The sequence below is a fragment of the Aphis gossypii genome, chromosome 3, assembly GCF_020184175.1.
Source record: "Aphis gossypii isolate Hap1 chromosome 3, ASM2018417v2, whole genome shotgun sequence".
Classification (NCBI taxonomy): Eukaryota; Metazoa; Arthropoda; class Insecta; order Hemiptera; family Aphididae; genus Aphis; species Aphis gossypii.
Window position 1 is genome coordinate 16,787,123 of NC_065532.1, and position 13,152 is coordinate 16,800,274.

The 13,152-nt window shown below is 25.0% G+C and overlaps 1 protein-coding gene across 4 annotated transcripts in view; it reads right to left on the minus strand.

Moving 5' to 3' along the window:
- The window catches only part of LOC114126415 (GTP-binding protein Di-Ras2-like), a 50,742-nt gene that overhangs the window by 4,410 nt on the left and 33,180 nt on the right, over nt 1–13,152 (minus strand). For 2 of the 4 annotated variants that reach the window (XM_050203414.1, XM_027990357.2), the window contains exons 2-4: nt 6,493–6,737; nt 957–1,132; nt 683–877 (exon numbers count right to left, since the gene is read on the minus strand). In XM_050203414.1, the coding sequence (XP_050059371.1) occupies nt 683–877; nt 957–1,132; nt 6,493–6,721 (600 nt within the window). In that variant the 5' untranslated portion in view covers nt 6,722–6,737. Of the gene's footprint in view, nt 1–682; nt 878–956; nt 1,133–6,492; nt 6,738–6,865; nt 6,885–7,000; nt 7,132–13,152 lie in introns of those variants that run through there. The other 2 variants (XM_050203413.1, XM_050203415.1) reach the window with 2 other exon arrangements.

Sequence of the window (13,152 nt, forward strand, 5' to 3'; positions counted from 1 at the left end):
TATATAATGAACATTTTAATTACATTTTTTAAATTGTAATATTTTCTGATAGGTGTATTTTAAAATCTTTAACCTATACCTGTGTATTGTTGATTTACTTTATTTAACAATTGAAAATTTTCTAATTTTTTTCAATGTTTTCACTTTTCATGTGCACTGTGTAATTTCTGTAATTATATAGTTTTATACTATTTTAGTATATCTTTTTTTATTTATACATTGTCAATGAGTATGAAAATTACTATAAATATTATTTTTTTTGATTTTCTGACTTTTTTTTTTTTATCTAAATCTGATACTTGGGTCACTGACCTAAATTTTAACGTGGTAGACATAAATGTATATTAGTTTATTTTATGTCTGGGTGTAATTAAAATGATGATTTTTATTTTTCAAATATTATATTATGTGACACGAACACAAGTTTCATTATATTACTAGAACTTTTGTATAATAGGTACTAGATAGCTTTACATTAAAGTCGACAGTTTATAATAATTAGGTATACATTTAAATAATACCAACTTCTGAACTGTCAAGTATATACCGTAAAAGTGATATAGGGTCGTTAAGAATACTTACTTAAAATAATAAAAAGGGCAATTAAAATTTGTATTCAAAACGAAATTAGTTTTCAACATTTACAATAAAAACGTAAGTCTTAACTTATTTTTTTATTTACCTTTGCCTGAGCTAGGAGTTCCTTGAACACCTGTACTATGTTTCTATTTTCTTTGGCTGAGCATTCCATATAGCCACATTCCCAATCGTATTTAGATATCGCTTCGGTGATTTCCATTGGTAAAAATCGATTAGGCAGTTCACACTTGTTACCAACGATGACTATTGGAATTTTTGGTCCTCTCCTTTCAATTATCTAATGAAAATAATTTACAAAATTGATTAAAACCCTACTAAATTATGTCATGGTTTCAAAAATCTGTTTTTAAATTTACTTGTTCTTTAAAGTGTTTAATTTGATCCCAGGTGTCTTCTCTGTCCACACAAAAGACTAAAAGAAATGCATCAGCAGTTGATATAGATAACTCTCGCATAGCTGGAAACTGATAAGCTCCTGATGTGTCCAAAATATCTAATGTCAACCGTGCTCCATCAGGTAATTCATATTCTCCTGAGAACGATTATAATAACATTTAAAATAATCATGTAAAGTACTAAAGCATAAAAAAAAGTCAACAACAATTATTATTCGAATTATTAATTTCACCTTCAGAGTATCTTAGCTGATAATATTAAACTGAAAGCCAGAATAATCGATGTTCCATATGACCTCCCAAACTACGCTTTTTATTACCCTATAATACGATAAAGCTCACGTGTCACTAATAAATAACATATTTATATTATGGCTATTTCATAAGATCAAAATCAAAAGGCGCTATTTCAAAATATCGAATAGTTCTAGAGTTCAATTTTAAACTTTCAACCGTATTAAATTCATTTGTAATGAACGATATTTAATGAATTTATTTTTGTTTTAAAACAATTAGCAAAACTTAACGTTAAAAATAAACGATAATTAATACTGTTAATAATTTTATATAAGTACTAACTACCAAAAGTCATACAATTTATAGTACCTATATTTTTTTTTGTCAATTTAAAATTCTTTTGTTTTGAATTTTTCTAAAAAGTATGTTTTCCATAAAACAAATTTAGTCTATATAAAAGAAAACGTGCCGCGATGTTAAACTAAAATAATATGATGGTACTATTGTTTACAAAATTATTAATTTTGCTGAATATTTTGTATGTAGGTAGGTTAATAATTAATAATATTGTATTATCTTTTGATTATTTTATGGTTAATACAATGAATATGAAATAGAAGCAGGAAGCACTAGTTTTTATTAATTAATTTTAAATTATTTATAAAATATTTTTATTTTAACACAATATAGTTTAAAATGAAAGATTATATTAAGACTGTTGAAAAATAAATTTTGTGTAAATTGTGTCAATTTGGTTTAAAATTTTTAATTCTTAAATTAAAAAAATCTATTTAGAACGTTTTGGTTCTGAATCCATGATTTAGTTATTATCAACTATATATAGTTGAAATATGGTTTTCAAACCATAAACCACTTCTTTAAATTGAATATACTCCTATTTATGTTAATTCAATACAAAATTTGTATAATTTAACAACTACACTGTCCATAATATTGTTAAGATTTAAATTAACATTAGAATTTTCTATGCGTGTACCTTTAACTAAAATTACAGTTGGGTGTAATTTAATATTTATATTAAAAGCAGAGACGGATGAATAATTTAAACGGTGTTGGGATGAAAAGTAATAAGTACCTACGGACAAAGCGAATGTGATTTGTATCCGTATGTACGAGTATACTAATCCAAAAGTTTTAATTTTTTAACCATTATGGTTTCAAACTTTGAGAATAATTTTTATGTTATGACCTATTAATTATTATATAGCATAAGGTAGTTTGTGAGTAGTGTAGCACCAGTTTCCTGAAATATAATGTTACATTGTGTATACACAATATATTTAGGGACATTATAAGTATAAGAATGTAATACATGAGTTTCATTAATCATTTTAAATTATTAAAGACTAAGTAATTTTGGTATGGTTTAAATCCATGGCTTTAATAAATGCAAGTTTGGTAAATTGAGCCCAATGCCCCATATACTTACATAATTGTCGGTAAACCGACTCGCAGCACAAAATTTAGTGTTACTAAGTAGACATGCAGTGTCACACGTTGAAAATATTTAGTCGAATGGTTATCGAAAATTAAATTATAGTACCTATCTAGGTAATATAGTCACATAATTAGAGCTTTGTGCTTAGATTAGGTGTAACTTATATTAGTTTTTTAACATTTCACACGTATTTTACTAAAATAAACCAGAGAGTTACCATGACATAATTTAGATTTGCATTACAAAGTAAAACATTTTAAGATAGTTACTGGTAATTCTAGAGACTTAAAGACTTAAAAGCATATTATGACTTCAAAAGTATAACCTAGTTTGTCAACATTTTGAACACGCCATTCTTTAAATAATATGATAATATTTTTAAAAATGATTATAGCAACATAATGTCACTAAAATTAATGATTGTTTAATTTTTAACTTCTTGATTATAATATATTTGAAAATATTGATAAACAATTATGATAAATAAATTAAGTGAATAAAATAAGTTCACTATACAGTTTTATATGTATTAATGATTGTGAAAATGAAAGCGTATGAACAAAAAAAAAAAAAAAACCAGAGTTTTTCATTTAATTTTCGTTATTATTTTAAAAAGATATTAATAATCAATATTTAACAGTTGACTATATGTTACTCCCTAGTTGTGAAATTGTCCGATGCATAAAATGGGCAATTTTTTGCTTTGTTCATGAAATGGACTATTAATGCGGTATTTCATGAATTGGAAATATTAATTGTATTCTTATTTGCACAATTTATAAACTGGACATGGTACTAAAAAATTACCCATTTTTTTTTTTTTTTTTTTTTGATTGGACAACAAATATATATAATAAACTGGTAATATTCCGACGATTATCGTAAAGGGGGATTTATCGCATTTATCGTGAGTGTATATAAATACTAAATAGTATTATATATTATAGTATATAATATTGAATACTATCTATTATAGTATTATATTATTTTATTTACCTATTGATACAAGCTTTGGTATAATATTGTTTTGCAATCGGAAAAAGACTTCGGTTACTTTTTAATAGTCGTTCGATATTATGTATTGCAGTGTTTCGAATTGGGTATAAACTTTTCGTTCTCGCTTAAAGTTATTTTATCATGAATTTTGATGAAAAGATTTACAGCATAATTATAGACTAAGGATTACGAGATGTCAGTTATTGAAGCTTTAAGAGATGACCGAAAAGGTGTAAAAATACCAGGAAGTTATTACAGTATAAAAGAAAAATACGAGATTACTGCTATTGTTGGAATTACTGAGGTTAGTAATAAACATAAAATACAATTTTTGCTACTCAAACTGACGATAATATAAAAAATATTATTCATGACATTCATGAGGAAACTGACCACACAGGGGGAAAAGGACATAAAAAATAAATAAACACTTCGTTATTATCCAAGATGGCTGCAATTTGTAGGGAAAATTGTTAACGGTGCACTGAAAAATGAAAAAAAATAAACTGATATTTTTGTTATAATACAATCTATTGCACTCAAAGAGCTAAATGATAAAGTAGATTTGGTAGTGTTTCAAAGTTATTTAGATGGTTATTAAATAATATATAACAAATATATTTTAAGCTATCAGAAACACTTTACAAAATTTAGTATATTTAGGTCATTAATGAGAAAACTAGAGAAAAAAGAAAAAAAAGAGAAGTTTCATCAATATTATTAGATAATATATTTCTTAATACTTTGGCACACCACATGTTTTACAATCAGATAACGGTAGAGAATTTCCTGCAAACATAATAAAAGAATTGGTTTCATTGTGGCCAAATCTTATATTGATAAATGGTAGGCAATGTAAACCACAAAGTCAAGGTTCGCCAGGTTCGATTTAAAGAAGTAATGCTACCATTAAGGATTTATTGATTACGTGAATACGAGCAAATAATATAACAAATTGGAGAAATGGATTAGGTCTTGTACAATGGTACAAAAATATATTTTTCACAGGTCAATAAAAACGGAACCATATAAAGCCCTAATTGGAATAAAACTAAAAATAGGATTAGGAACATATCTTCTCCGAAAATTCTTACTAAATAAAAAATGGAATTGAAGAAAAATGTGATGGCTGTTGAGTGTTGGTAATTTAGAAAATAAAAATAGGCGTATTGGAGGCGACATAAATAATTGAATACAGAGTAATAATGAGACAAGCAAAGTAACATAGAGCAATAATGATACAAGTAAAGAAACATATAAAACGATAATAATACAAGTAAAGAAACACAGAACGGTAATGAAACAAGTAAAGAAAATTAAGAATATGAAAAAAATCCAGCAGTACAAATTAGAAAAAATAGCATCGGAAAATATTAGAAAACAAGCAATGTGAATGATTACACGTAGGTACAAATGAAAAAGATTAAGTAATTTTAGTTGATGATTGTGTAAATATATCTGTGTCTCATTTTGATTGTGGAAGGGTAGATATTATCGGAGTAATAATATTGATAGACAAGATAAACTTATGAAATTAAGATAAAATTGAAACATTTTCACATGAAAATGCATTTGAAAAAAACCGATTTTTAAGGATTGATAATTGAAGAAATACCAAATGAAAAACATAGTTTACATAAGTAAAAATTACGTAGATGAGAACAGAACAAGAATATACTAAAAATGCTCATGTACAGAATGTACAATAAATTATAAAACATAATAAAATAAATAAATATTTCTAATTTAATTATTTAGCTTGTTCTGGAATGACCCGACAAAAGTATTGTTGTTACGATTCGGCGTGTCACAACATGATAACCACGATTAAAATTTAATTTATTTAATTTTTTAATTTTGTCTTTTTTAATATTTGTTTTAAAATTTATTTTTAACAAAATATTTAAAACATTATTACCTTAAAATTTATGATCACGTTTAGTTTATAAATTGTGCAAAAAAATTATCATTTGATGTATTAGAAAATTTCACATATAAGGCGTAACATACCCACATACACACACACACATATATATATTTATTGATTATACATACATATTACATACATATATGATATATGTATAAAATATACATACATTATATTATACATGTATATATTTATATGTATAATCAATACCATAATATCTACAATCAACATAGTTTTCTATTTAAATATCTACTACTATATAATTTTTTGGTATAGATATACAGTTTTATCTTATAAAGTCTGAAAAACATTTTGATGATATTTTCTGAAAAAATAGTATTATATTGAATTCTCTTAGCGATCAAAGGATATAGATAGTATTAGTAAATGAATTATTTCAAATGGGTTATTAATTTATAAATAGATAATTTGTTGTTAGAAGTAAAATAAAGCATACATTTAACGAGATAGTTAATAAAAAAATAATTAAAAAACAAACAAGTTTGAAAAAAAAATGGATAGGATACAGTGAACGGATATAGGGCTTATTATTCTCATATCTCATTTAGCTAAGAGTATGACGCAATACACTATTATATAGTATTTTTTTTATGATTATAAATTTAAAAACGTGACATTAATTTTAAAAACCATTTTAAGGTGGGTTGGGTATCTTCACAGCTTAGGTATCAACGTTTTTACGTTTAGTATAATTAAGATGATTTATTATTTTCGTAGAAAAAAATTTAATGATTATGTTATTTGATATAATTATACCAACAGTCCACACAATTACAATGTATCACTTTAAATAAATTCAAATTATTGTTAAGTATAAAAAATGACAAGTTTTTGTATACAAAAATTAATTCACTCACCTCTGTGTAATTCCTCGATAGTCTCCTTGTACCGGTCAGGGAATTGATCATACAGGAACTGCTTAATGATGGACGTTTTTCCAACCCTAGCTGCACCCATCATGACCACTCGTCTCCGAATTTTCATTGTCGTACTGCCGCTGCCACTACCTCCGCTGCTACTGTTGCTGCAAGTCGATTCCCCGCCCATCGAGGACAGCCTGATGCGTTCTTGTTGTTGGCTCGGCATTATTATTTTCCTCTTGCTGAAAAACCATACGATAGTCGAGATAAAATAACAACGATTTACGATATAATTGTGCCATAAAGTTATAGACATTTGTATTAAATTTCGCTATTCACTATAAAGCATAAAACTATACATGGGTCATACATGGCGTTCGTATTATTATATTCTTCGCACCCAATTCGTAAACATGTTTTTCGTCGGAATCAATCGATTTCTTTGATTAGTTCAAAATGAATAATACACGACTCATATACAGTTATTACTTTTAAATTGCTTTACTTGGAATAATATCTTTGAGTATAGTCTATGATCTTGGCACTTAATTTGAAATTGTTTATAAAGTTCTCTAGATTCGTAGGAAAGTTTCACGATTATTATGTCTTTACTCTATCGACTTCGGGCATTGACAGCTGTAATAAAGATTTTAAATTATAATGAATTAACAATAAACTTTTATACAGAATTATTCAGGAACCTTTTGTCTCACGCTCCCCCCTCCCTCTACCATTACACATTTTCTATTAAATTATCTGAAATAGTGATACGTATTATCGATTCATCTCGGAGAATAATATTTTAATGTGAATTGTCAAAGGTGTGTTTTCTAAAAAAAAAAACTGTATTTTTTCGATATTATAATATTTAATTATGATTTTGTTAAAAACTAAAATATTTAATATTAAATATTTAAATACATTTTGAACTTTTATGCTACAAAGAATTGATGTCCCACGTACTATGCTTTTTAGTGGTTTCATTCTTGATTGGTAAACTAAATTATATAGTCTAGTTATTTCTGAATGTAAATATTTAATAGTATGTGGGTATTTACACTGTATAAATAATATATTATACCTTTAAAAAATAGACAAATCTAGATTATTAATTCTAAGTTTTAAAAGTGCTTTTTAATTTCTCATATATCATAATATATTATACGGTTAATACATTTTAACATTAATTGAACCAAATCTATTCGTATGAATTTATTTACCCGGAGATTGCAGGGGGAATATTGATTTTAATATAAGTTAAAATCTTTTATTTAGATTATAAAATATACGTATAATAAATAGATATTAAATGAATAAATTATAAAACCATAGCTAATAGATTGCAATACAATAATTCCGGGTTATTTTTTGGACATTTTACAAAGAACTTGTCATAAAAGAATAATTATGTGCGAGATATATAAAACATATTACATTTTCGGGTTTTTTGTTTGAGCTTATTTAAAAGAGTCGAAATTTGTTTTAAATGTTATTATATATATTTCAAAAAATATTGGCTATACACAAAAACTTTAATTTTTTATGTTGTTAATATTTTTTTTTAATTATTAATAATGTCCGTAGGTAGTTCCTACGAATAATATTTTTGGAAAAACAAAAAAATAACTAAAATCATTATTTTCTAAAGTTGATTTAATTTTCAAAATATCTTTTATTTTTAAGTACTATTTATTGACATCTAACATTTTATATTTTTCAAGCTTTTTTACTTAAAAACAAAAAATATGTTATCGTAAGTTGAAATAAAAATTAAAAATGTCAATGTACCTAAGATTATATGTTTTTGAACTACATATAAAAAAATAACAATAATAAATAGTGTTACGTAAGTATTTCTAATTTTCCTTAATTGTTTTTAGTTTTTTCTGATTATTAAAATACTGTACAGACACAAAAAACACATATTATACGCATTCATCGCTTTGCTCAGAATCTAAAATTAATGATGTCGTGAGTATGTGTTTCGTTTGAACTAAATGAAGTAAAATAAAAAGAGATATATTTTTGTTTTATTGGCGATAAATAAGATCGTAGTCATCATAAAAACGGAAATAAATGCAATAAGTACTAACAAAAAAAAAGATACATATAAGAATATATTACTTATTAGAAGCACTGTAATTTCTCAGATTTCCCAATAATTGGCCTCCTTGTTATACGTGAAAAAAAGTAAGATGACAATATTTATACTAAAGTTTATATTATTATTTATTTTCCAAGTTTCCTTTTTTTCATCGTTAGCATTTTTAATTTAGATCTAATATTTGCCATAGGGCATTATATAATACTAAACACACGTCAGACAATGTATGCGTATTCCGTTGTTCACTAGAATAATACAATAGAAATAAAAATGTGTTATAAATAAATTTAATTTAATTCTAATTTACAAGTTATTCCTAATATATTTTTATTAGTAGTCCTTCTTCGAGAAGAAATTTAATTTACACAACGAAGGATCAAAGAAAACGTATTCAAAATAATTGTATTTTCGTTTGGAGAAATGAAACAGTGCTTTAAATCTCAAATAATTGGTATATTGATAGTGTATTGTTTATATCTACCATTTTATACGTATGTAAATATTTGCAATATCTATTTTATTTTTCTTACATTTTTCTTAGCTGTATTGTTTGTATTATTCAACTTTTCGACAATATTTTCATATACATTTTTTTTTGTTTTTCGATATTCCCTATCACCATTTTATGATTAAAAAAAGAATAGAGTATAGTCATGTATAATTTCTATTTTCTAGTATTTACATATTTATATTGATTGTAACATTTATTCTCAGCTAGGTATTTTTGTTTTACTTCAAAGGAAAATATTTATTAAAAAATTAAATAAAACTACATTTTTCAAATTATATCGTCTGAACCGTCTGTAATGTATAATACTGGTAGTATAAAAATGGTTTGTTAATATTTTAATGAATATCAGAGACAAAGACAGAATCAGGTATCTTATAGAAATTACATAATTATCTATTAACTCAATTAAGTTATACTACAATAGTAGTACACATAATAATTATAATTTAAGCTTTATTTGTCGTACACTGTACAGTAAGAACAATATACTAATTAATACCTATATAATATAATATGTTATATTATATAAAATAAGTTAAACACCGTAGAGTATTTTTAATGTTTTGGACTATTTATTGTACAAAAATGTTTATATAAAACGTGTTATAAAGAGAATTTTATATGAAAAGTCGTTGGATTTGATATTTTGAACGATTCAAAAAATATAAAACTGAATGTATCGAATGCTTTCAATGTTTCATCATGTTTATCAATCGTTTAATGAAAATGGTGTTATCAAAGTCTAGCTAATTTTAATATATTTTTTACACATATCAAAAAGTATGATATTATGAAGTTGAGTATAAAAATAGTATTAACTGTGTTGTGAGAGTGTAATATTTTAAAATATTACCTATATTAAAATACAATGTCGCCTGAAAAATCTATTTAAAAAAATTTAATTTAATTTAATTTAATTTTAGTTCAAACTTAATGTAATGAATAGCCAACAGATAGAATAGATTAGATTGAATAGAAATATAATATAGTTAATAGTGTATTGTGTGGTAAGGGCGTGAGGTGTAATTGGGGTAAGTGAAATTGCCTTCTTGCATGAGCTACTTATAGATAGGTACCTACTATTTTTTGTCACGATTCCAGCTACCTTCCAAAACACCTTTATCATTATTAGATATAATATGGGGTAATCCATAATGAATTGCATTTGACGTTCATGGTATCTATATTTGCCATTCTGTTTTATCAGCATCCTGGGAGTAACCCACCCATCAGTAAGGATTTTATGTATTAAATGAAACATATCTATACATACGTTCATGTATATTCATCTGATTTGGAACTTTTTCGACCGTTTTGTAACGGAGGATTTCACTTTTCCACACACTTTTTAAAAAGATTTTCACTTTACCACTAGGACAGTAGGTAGTCGGATAAAAACATTTACTGTCTGTTGAACAGAAAAGATCATTTTCCAACTTTCAACTGGCGGCGTCGAAAATTTAATTTCCGACGCTGACAGCCGTAACAAAAAAATTATTTTGATTTTAGTTCTCTTTATTATACTATTTTTTTTTCTTTTTCTTTTTTCTTTTCATTTTCATTCTTATTAATTTTTGTTTTTTTTTGGTTTAATTTTAAAGTTAATATCTAAATTAATATTATACTTCATTATTTATTAAATACTGAGAGTACGTCTATGTTATAAATAAAATACTGTTTAGAATAATTGTCATTTAGTAATTCAGGTGTATGTATGTAACTGTTACCTACCTAAATTATTTTTGTTATTGTGTCTCCTAATATAAAATACTAATATACTATGCACGTTCCTATGTCAGTAAACAACATTAAAAGCAATCAGAATATTTATTAGAATAAGCCATTGATATGACCATTCTTAAGCAATCAAATACAATAAATAAAAATGTAACTTATCACGTCACTTACTCTATACTGGAAATTTGTTTAAGAATAGTAATTCAAATGCATTGCTCTTAAATAAAATAAATCTGTCAAGTTCGTTAATAACTCCAACTTTCGAGTCTCCGTCATAAACTTAGTTTATGAAAAAAAAAATATGATAAAAGATTATTTAAATCCCCAAACCGTTTTGAATTCCTAATTCAAAACGAAAACCCCCTTGAAAATACAATGAACCGAGATTCTGCGAATAACAGTTAGAACGATGCACTGATATCCTTCCTCCTATTTTTATAAGAGGTGTGGCAGACTTTACTGAGTAAACTAAAAATTAATTAACCTTATATTATTATGTATTTTATTTATTATTATTTTTTTTTTTTATAAATCCACTACATACCAACATTTCTTTGAAATCAGACGTGTCATGAACATTAAAATATAATAAAAAGTGAAATTTTTATTAAAGTATCTGTGTATAGTTATTAAAAAACACTTCCAATTATAAGTATTTTATAAATAAAAATCCTTAAATAAATCAATATGTGTGTGTGTGGGATAACACATAAGTATCATATTATTATAATTTATAACCATAACAATCAAATTAAACAATATACGTATTGCCATAAATAAAGTATTATGTATATAATGTAAATATAAATCTGATAAAACAAAATATGTGTATAAAGACTATATTTTCTAAGAATTTTCAGTAAAATATAAAAATATGTCATTTTTTTCTGCTTTACACTTATATATATATATATATGCCAATGTGCGAAAGTTCAGGTTTTATAGTATTACATAATTATATTATAGTACTCCTACACTCTACAAAACAAACAAGCTTTTATGTTTAGACTACCTATATATTTTATGATTTATATGATTAAAGTGTTCTTCGTATTATTTACATTTATTATTTATTTAAAATTTTTAACGTCACATTTTCATCGTTATAAAATATTCCGTATGAGAAAATGCTTTGTACATTTTTCTATGAGTTTTTAATATAAATATTCAAATAAATTATGGAGTTTTATAACTCGGCAATCATAAAGCATTTTCGCAAAATATTTTTTACAATAGGTACATCCAATTTCGAAATAAAATGAATTATAGGCGATAGGTGCGTAATATCTGATTCAACAATAATTGTAGTGGCTTATTGTAAACTTATTAAATATTTTTCTTTTTTTTTTTGTAAGCATTTAATTTTTTTTTTTTTATTATAGGTACCTACTGTTGAATTAGAGGTTTTATCAAAGTTCAAAAAATATTTATTTAAGTATTATTTATAATTAAGATTTAAACTTATGACGAATACAAATTCGTAGTAGATTCATATATAGTAGATTAGTCATACTAGTGGCTATATTTTAATAGTATTAAAATAACTACTATAGATTTTATTCTGATTATATTTATCTAATATTTGACTACCTGACCCAGACCGGGTTAAGGTTTATCTATCTATTGCTTTCCACTTTTTTGTTATACAATATGATATCTGTGGAAACCTCGTCCAAAAAGGTTCATTCGTTTTAAAGCCTTTTTCAGATAAATTGACATACAGACACGTATCATGTATATCGCTGAGCGTGTTTTATAGAATAATACATTTTTTTAATCGTATACGTTAAAATATCACAGCGTATATAATTTGAATACTTTGCATTTATGATACGTAAACTAAATAATAAAAATTATTACAAAAGAGTCAATTTTCCAAAGTCATGTATTCAAAAATATTTAATTTGTTATGTTGTTAGTAGAATGTATAAGTACCTGAATGGTGTGCTTGTCCTAGAACCGGTGACATATAATATTGATCATAAAAAAATCAAGGTTTTTCCAAATAAATTTTCGTCAACTATATTCATAAATCATAATGAGATCAATGAAAAAAAAAATTATGTTAAATCACATAATACTTATTTTATTTTCTATAAGTAATTGCATACCCATATATAAGCAAAAAATGTTTCGACGTTCATGTACCGAAAAGAAATTCGTGCGTACCATTTTGTGTACATCAATTTAGGTATATAAGTTGAAAAATAAGTTTAAAACATGCTCTGAATTTTAAAAAATCTATTGATATAAATTTTATTGAAATCGGTCCAGTAGTTTCTGAGATTATCCTGCAAAACAAATG